This window comes from Pygoscelis adeliae, unplaced genomic scaffold (genome assembly GCF_000699105.1).
Source record: "Pygoscelis adeliae isolate BGI_AS28 unplaced genomic scaffold, ASM69910v1 Scaffold225, whole genome shotgun sequence".
Taxonomy (NCBI): domain Eukaryota; kingdom Metazoa; phylum Chordata; class Aves; order Sphenisciformes; family Spheniscidae; genus Pygoscelis; species Pygoscelis adeliae.
The window spans coordinates 462,587-471,329 of record NW_008824898.1 but is presented as its reverse complement, the minus strand read 5'-3'; the positions used below and the strand labels follow the sequence as shown (position 1 = coordinate 471,329).

The 8,743-nt window shown below is 40.2% G+C and overlaps 1 protein-coding gene across 1 annotated transcript in view; it reads right to left on the bottom strand.

Annotated features, from left to right (window-relative positions):
• SLC1A2 (solute carrier family 1 (glial high affinity glutamate transporter), member 2) overlaps nt 1-8,743 on the bottom strand; it is a 30,445-nt gene that overhangs the window by 8,325 nt on the left and 13,377 nt on the right. The window contains exons 6-8 of the mRNA XM_009324666.1: nt 8,206-8,439; nt 4,288-4,482; nt 1,340-1,474 (exon numbers count right to left, since the gene is read on the bottom strand). Of these exons, the coding sequence (XP_009322941.1) occupies nt 1,340-1,474; nt 4,288-4,482; nt 8,206-8,439 (564 nt within the window). The remainder of the gene's footprint in view (nt 1-1,339; nt 1,475-4,287; nt 4,483-8,205; nt 8,440-8,743) is intronic.

Genomic DNA, 8,743 nt, shown 5'->3' with positions numbered 1-8,743 from the left:
TGCCTCATTTCACCATTCTGAGTCATGATATCATGATATTCAGTTATATATAAAATATGTAAGTCACCTTTTCTCTTTGCCTTCCCAAGCTGTAAATGCCTCTTTCATTTTTCCCTGAAGCAGAAATCAGAGCTGCATGCTATTCTTCACAACTCTTACTGACAAAGATAGGTAATAACAGATGAAGTATAGCAGTAGATCCAAAATACATGTCAAAGGATTAACCAAGTTCTTGAATTCTTCTCAATAAGCCAAAAGATAATGACAGAAAATTAATTTTCTATTTTATCTTCACATTCTCAACTCTGCTATTCCTTCTTGCATAATTTTAGTAGTGTATCTGGGACTGATACAAAACAGAAACGTACCTCTTTACTATGTAAAATAATATTAGGGGAGAGGTGGCTGTTGACCAGAATATACTGTGTTGCAGCAGTACAGGACAATATAAAAGCCTCTAGAGGCCAGTACAACTCAGAGGACTACTGAGTGCCTGTCAGCTCTGCACAGGTGACAGAAATATATCCACATTGTCAAATGACAACATGAGGAAGGATGTGGCTTGGCATATGCTCTGTCTATATTTACAGCTTCTGTATTCAAACGTTGAAGAACAAAAGCCTTGGAAAACTATCTGGGGGTTAGCAGTTTCTTGTCAGAGGACCTGCAATGGCACTGAAGGACTTTGATCTCAAGTTCTTGAAAACTAAAGTCAGTCCTTCCAGTTTGAGGGATCTGTCAGTAAAATCAAACCAGGGAACGACCTTCTCTCTTTCAGTTTGCTTCCTTATTTGTCTGTGGTTTATATCCTGCTCTAGAACAGTTTCTTTCTTAAAAGTATTTTACTTTCTTATGTACGAAAAGAAAAAGGCTTTCCCCACTATGAGCATAAGACATTTGATACTACAAATACCCAAATCACCCAGTAATGTGCTGACAACATCCTGATGGAACCTGCATTTTCAGCATTCATCCTTAATTTTAGACCAGAACTATAAGAAACAGAAATATGAAAGCAAAGATCAGAAAACTGCTCTTGAGCTATGTCTGTGATGGAGAGGCATCATTGGGAAGAAGAAAACATATGAGCGTGAGCCCAAGGGTCTTACAAGAAGATCCTTGGCTTATAGAAACTGACTTCAGTAGCTCTATAACAATTTGTACCAGCTGAGAAGCTGCTTTCAGTGTCTCCTACTTCATCAAATAGCCTATTTCCTCCTTTGCTTCATCTGTAGAGGATGATCTTATAGTTCTTTAAGATCAACAGCTGAAAAGCACTACGGACAAGCATTACTTCACTACTTTTTCTGCACTGAGCAGTGAAGTGAGCACAACTTACAAAAGCCAGTCAACAGCAACAAGCAAACTGATGTCCTGGGTAGGGAGACCCACTGCAGTAAGGATCAGAAGCATAGTGACGAGTCCTGCGCTGGGAATACTGGCAGCTCCAACACTTGCAAGGGTGGCGGTCAAACTGCAAAAACAAAGATCAAATGGGGGTAGCAGGAAGAGGAACATACACTTTCATTGCGTACTCATGTGATCATTAGGAAGGTCTTATTTTTAATGAGTTCTTCCCAGAAAACTAATGACTATGTGATAAATCATGGTAAGCTCAGGCCATAGTTTTCATGCTTGTGTTTCTCCAAAAATATTTATTAGGGGAGGCCAGATCTATGGGGTTTGTTCTCAGAGTTGTAAAAGAGTTGTTTGAGAGTTTTAAGTTCTGTAAGTTGGTTATGACATTCAAGTCTTTGGCCTGGTGCCATTTTCTGAGCTCTACCAACACATCCAGGGTGTTGAATCCTGAGTTTTGATCATCCAGACTTGCTGAAGTTTGATGGCTACAGGTAGAATTTTCAGGGTGGTTCATTTCTGTTTATTTATGGTACTTGAAGACTGAATTATGAGGTAATGGCTGAGAGAAAGTGGTTATTATCAAGTGCAGAAGAGTAAAAGTCTTGGTATCCCACAGTACAAGCCAGCGGTGTACCAAGCCTAGATACAAATTACCCTAGATGAAAAAGCAAAATTCATCGGATAGTTTCATAAATCCAAACCTGTCCTTGTTTTTGCCTCTCATTTTTTTATGAAGACCAGTAGAGTGAATGTCTGTGCTCCAAATGTTTGTAAAAATACAACACAGACCATAACAAATATCAACATCATTGGGCAATCCTATGAAGAATGGAAAATAAATTTGTCAGAGAACAAGCCAAGGGGACAAAAACAGGGAAGAGAAGGAGATGAAGAGGGAGGGAAAGGAAAGAGGAAAAGGAACAAGGAACAGGGAAAGAAAAAGTTATCTCTGTCTTTTTAAACACAGAGATGAGTAACATGGTTGTGCTTCCAACACAGAAGTAGGGGAAAAAGGTCTCTGTGGGGGAAATCCTCGGTCGTTAGCCACAGAACTAATCTGTGAGGATGTTAGCCTGATTTAGAGCTGGCAGATGGCTGGGTCTGACCCAGACAAACCAGGTTGCAGTGTGTTTGTGAGGTGTCTGGGTTAGAGTGCAACCTGGCCTACTAAACACCCAGATAGGTCCAGCAGGTATGCAGGCAGGATGCCCTGCTCTGCTGTCAGGCTCTGCGCGCGGTGCCAGCTCCTCAGGCACTTCCAGCCTGAACTGGTGAGGGATTGCTTACAAGCTCTGTGAGGAAACGCTCATGCCAACCTTCCCACAGCAGCGCTTACAGGGCTTGAGGGGAATGAAGCTAGCATTGTTCAGAGTCTGGCTTAGCTACCATTTCCAAGATCACTCTCTCCCAAAGAAGACAGGAAATCAGAGGATCTACATGACCAATATGAAGTAACTAGGGCTGGTCAAAGGCTAATTAAGTCTTCGTGAGTTTATGTCTGGGTCATTTGAATATCCTCAGTATCACAAACTGGATTTGACAGACAAAACCTAATAACCTTTCATTCATTTGTATTGCCACCTCAAGAGATAGTTCTTGTCACATTGTTGTTGCAAAAATGCTATACTGCATGAAGAGGAGAACCAGTGGTTTTCTTACAGATTGCCCAAAGTTGCCGCCTGCTTAGTAAATGTGAGTCACAAAGCTGACTACACCAGCCTTGAAATGGTGAGATCAGGAAGAGCTAATGGGTCAGTCCCTCAGAAGAGGAGAAGAGGAGTAACTCAGGTTCAAGCCTACCAAATCTCTTGGACAATAGCTGATTCCTAACTTGAATTTCCCTGGACTAAGTTTAGTTTAATATGTGGCATCTCTGAAATGACTGTTTTCAGTCTTAGCAACAAATACGCACCATGCAGGTCTAGCATCTGCCTTCATTAGAAGCAGTCCTGAACCTTTTACAAACCTTGGCTTTACTATTTCAGGGGTTGGGGCAGGAGGTAAAGAAATGAAAAATGTGGAACTAGTATAGCTAGTAGAATTAGACATCCCTTTGCAGAAGTTTCTTTAGTGTTAAAAGGGTTTAATAAAAGAAAGGTGGGTGGGTGAAAACTACAGGAAGAAGGCAAACTTGGCAGCCTTCACTTTCGGTTTCCATTTCAACTATTCAAAATGTTAGGCCTGGTGTCTTCATCAAGTTTTCCATTGTAAATTAACTTTAGCTGCAGCAGTCATAACTTTGCCATTGCTTTTTATTAGTCACCCTACCTAATAGGTCTTAAAACTCCATTACAGTAAACAGTCTTCAATCACTCTTATCCATGTTTAATGGGTACTTTCCTTTTTCCTTCCAGGTAGTCAGCTTAGTCCTAGATATGACAATTTGATATGAAAAGACTAGAGCTAATATTTGCTGGGTTAGAGATAAAAAGTCTGGGAGTATCCAGACCATGCCGCAGGTAATCTCACCCTCAGGCTGCGCTATTCTCAGTCTGTTTTGTTTGCTGTTCACCAAAGTCACAGAAAAAATACAGGCAAACATAAATACACGGATACATTTTTAGGTGCACTTTTTTCTTCCAATGTATATAAACAGATACATTCTAGAAAGTTAATGCCCCATATATCACTTGTAGCGTCCCTCTATACTAAAAAAGGCATTGCATTGGACAGAGAATGCTCTATTTCATATTGTACTGTCAACTGCAGAACTGTGTAAAACACCACCAGCATGCACTAAGGCTGCAAATGATAGAAAACGCGTGTCACCAGAGAACCAAAACCTATGTATATAACATTTCTTTGCATATCATTATTAGAAATCCATGGATTTCACAGGGAATCCCACAGCTACAGAGAAGACATCCAACCCAAAGCTTCACATTTTACAGTCTGTAGAAACAAAGCCTGCAAGTATTTTGAACTGACCTCACAGTAACTATCTGGCCTCCATCCAGCTCAATTCCATTCATCTGTGCTATGAAGATGGCAGCGACAGCTTCATACAGGGCAGTTCCATCCATGTTAATAGTTGCTCCAACAGGAAGAACGAACCTTGTTACACGCTTATCAATGCCTAGGTTTTCTTCAAGACACCGGAATGTGACAGGTAACGTTCCAGCACTGAAGGAGAGAAAGCAAAAAAGTAGAGAAGACCTAATTACAATATAATATATACACATAAGGGAGCAAAGTCAGAAATTCTATCATCGTTTACATTTTCTACTTCCATTTTCTGCTGTGATTCAAGCCTTATTTAGCCAATTTTTAAATTAAGCCTACATTTAGCTGGAGGTGGGACTGAGACCAAGACATGGACATGACTTGAAGTAGGGATGAGAGCTTGAGAGAGTGTAGATTATTTTTTCAGACTCATTTATGAATTATTTCTTGTGTTTTGTTCAAAAAGACAAGTTCCAGATGTTTTCTGATGGACAGAACTATGAGCGTAGGGACAAATCCTAAATTTCTTTGACTGTGAATTTGCTCTGAATGGAGAAATCAGTGTTGCATTAAGGAATGAAAAAGCCAGGCAAAAAGATACAACTCGTGGAGTTCCCAGATGCTGGAGGACAGGAAAGGATGTGAAACACAGCTGGAGGCTAGGAAAAGATGTGAAAGACGGCTGGAAGAGAGGAACAGCTCCTTGCACAGATCCACAGTGCCTTGTCTTTGTGGGAATACTTCAGGCTATTACATTCACTTGCTCAGAATAAAACACCTTCATCAAAAAAATACTGCTGAAAATAGAACATACTCTTTTTCCCTGTAGATGCAAATATCTTCTACTTCTTCCCTTCCCTAGCAGGTCTGCCTGCCTCAGGCAAAGAACTTACTGCAACAAGCATGAAACCCAACACAAGAACATGTTTTGGTTCCTTACTTTTCTGTGTTATCTCTGAGGTCAAGTCCACCACTAAATGAAGTTGGTTGTTGCCTGAGAAGCTGTTCTGAAAAGAAAGCTGACCTGGGGAAATTCCTTTCAATGGACATTTCATACAGAAGCAGCTGGAGCACATCTGTTACGGTTTATTTGCTTGTCTTCAGCTGAACTGGCAGAATTTCTCAAAGATTTTCACTATTCTATCCCACTAATTGTGATGTTGTTGCCCTACAAAAATACTAATTTGCTCACAGAAGAGTAAAGGACTAGACTCACCAAATTTTCTCAGCTAAATACTTGCAGCATATTGTTGCTAGTGCCTTGCAACTTCAGGGTCTTTCCAACTCATTCATTCATCCATCCACTACCATAGAGATGCTATTGGGTACAAAAAATGTGATCTTTCCATTTTACAGATAATTAAACCATGGAAAAGGGAGATTAAGGAATGATTGAGATACCAAACTATAAAAATGTAGTGTCATAATAAATGTCCTAGGTTACCTGGAACAAGCACATGAGGCTGACCTATCTCACATGGGATCTATGGAAAACCCAAACCCTTCTGGATTGGCAGATGCCTGAGTCACTTCCTAAATGACTCCTCTTGTCCCACATCTACGGAAACATGAGTTAGAAGATATGAGCTTCTAGATCCCCACCTTGTGCTCAAACAACCAGACCATTCTTTGTTCACAGAGGTGATTTTTTTAAGAGATGTCGATAAGCCAGATACATGGTACCAATGATCTGTGTTCCAGCACCTTTACAAATATATTTGTAATTATGATTTATTTTACTGTGTTTTTAATCAAAGGTAATCAAATGCTTAATATTCTGTGGATTTAGTCAAATCAGAGAGAATTCATACTTTATAAAAACAACATAGTATATTCTTTCATAAGTTACTGTAGCAGCTATATATATAGCAGATAGCAGAAAATATCTAGTGAGTCATTAACCAGCAACTACTAGTCAGTTTTCAAGTCAGTTCCAGGATCACTTTGCCTCCTACACCAAAGATATTCCTATATCTTATTAGAAGAAAAATAAAGCAGAAAATGTAGTTCACTGACACACATTGAAACTCAGTCAGATAAGGTTCTTTTTCTTCAGAAATACAAGTCCCACCTTACTTTTACTGTTACAAATCAGATCACCAGCACAAGGTGTGTACCAGCCATGACCTACCATTGTTGCAATGAACCCCAGCGGGCTCAGCAGGCAGGGACTATGCAAATATCTTCCCCCTTCAGTTCTGCCACCATGAGCAAGGACAGGTGGGCAGGCCATGGAGACAAGGTTTCTTTATTATCAGAGCACAATATGTAGATGCCTTCCATGGTTCCCCAGCCTGGCCAAAGAGCTTTAATAGGTCCCTGAATAGGAAGCATTTGCAACTTCCAGAGGTACCAGGTTAGACCATATGGTGGTGAATGTTGTCATGTGGTCGCTTGTCTGTGGTGCTACAGACTGGTCCACTTCTGTTTAGCCAGTAATTCTGATCTGGATAGCAGTCAGGTGGTAAAGCTAGTATCCAGGTAAATCCATATGCTGGAATCACTTAGAATCCTCTACAATTTTCCACTTTGGTACTCCAGCAGAAAAACATTACTTCACTTTTAACTAAAAAAAAAACCACAAATGTTGTGTATGGACACTGTAAATTTTGTATTGGAAATCTAAGTGGAAACTCGAATGCTTCAACGAACAAAAGTCTTAGGGAAATTGTGGTTTACTGAAACTCCTGGCCAGACTCTCTCTCCTATAATCCCGCATTGTTTATCACAGAGCCACAGAATTGTTGAGGTTGAAAGGGACCTCTGGAGGTCCTCTATTCCAACCACCTTGCTCAAGGCAGGGGCAGCTAGGGTAGGTTGCCCAGGACCATGCCCAGACAGGTTTTGTGTATCTCCAGGGATGGAGACTCCACAACTCCTCTGGGCAACCTGTGCCAGCATTCAAGCACCATCACAGTAAATCACAGTAAAAAGATTTTTCTTGTGTTTCAGTTTGTGCCCACTGCCTCTCATCCTGTCACTGGGCACCACTGAGAAGTCTCGCTTCATCTTCTCTACACTGTCCCATCAGATATTTATGCACATCACTAAGGTCCCCCTTAAGACCTTAAGGTCTCACTCCCCTGTTAATCAGGGGAGAAGTTATTCAGCAGAGTGGTTTGGGTTGACCCGAAGAGGCAGATGAATTACAGTTCTTTCAAGACATTCCTGAAATCAAGACTGCTCAGTTTTCTGATGGTCAATTTTGAACTAGGCTTTTTTGTTTTCACCTTTTTAATTAAAATGGAAGATTTAATTTTCTTCAAAAACAAAACATTTATTGAAGAAAAACACTTTAAAATATGGTATTTAACTGAAAAATATTTTCAACACAAGATCTACTGACTGCTCCAATGCAAAGCATCAATTTATTACGGAGCTGAGTTGCCTACACACTTTGTTGCGTCTGTCTGTGCATTAGCGACAAGTCTAAAATGCTCAGCTCTTCAATGAAGTCCCCTTACCCTGCCAAAATGGATGAAAGAATAAAATGAGAGAGTTTTGTCATTTCTTTCTTGAAACCTAGCACTGCTTATTTTTTTTCCCCAATGCAATGAGACTGGTCTTAACATGCTTTCAAAATAAATAGAATTATCATTGTTTCCTAGTTCAGGAAACAAGTACAGAGATAACACAATTTGCACAAGTCATTTGGCCAACGCCAGAAAAGAAAAAAAAGAGTGGGTCTCCCAGCTCTCTGCAGTTGGCTGTACAACCTCTCTAAAAAATCCCAAAGGTGTGTGGTTATTTTTATTTATTTCAACATGGCTGGATTAAAAATAGTTTTTATTCAATGGCATAAAATGATTTTGCAGTGAAGGTCAGAACAGCAGATGCATTATGTCTAAACAGCAGCTAACAATCTGCTAAAAAATAAAGCAAGCTGTTACTTCTCATGTGTACCTGGAAGCTGTGCCCAGTGCTGTGATCCATGCCTGGAAAATCCCAGCAAGGAATGAAAATGGGCTTTTCCTTGTTATCACAAAGTAGAGCAGAGGCAGGAAGATCCCTCCATGGATGAGAAGACCCACAATCACAGTGACCATGTACATGCCAAGTTGTCTAGCAACTACTTCTAAGTCCTTGATTGCAATGATTTTTCCACAGATGAGGCAAGCAATGCCCAAAGGGGAATACCTGCAGAAAGAGAACAAGCATAGACAGAACTAGTTTTTGCAGCGTAGTCATAAAAATTATGCTCAACAGAGTATAGACTGGAGACGAGTAGGGGGCTCTCAGGCTCAACACTGCGATGCAGATTAGGAATTGATGGAAATTGAATGGAGAGCTTTCACATCTTTTTAAAAAATAATGGTCATCTCCAGCAAATTCCCCATCTACTTCATTTTATTCCATCCCATTGAATGGAATATGCATTTCCTGAATAGTCTTTGATGCTGGAATAACATTGTGCAAGAATACTATAATGTTACACAGGCTT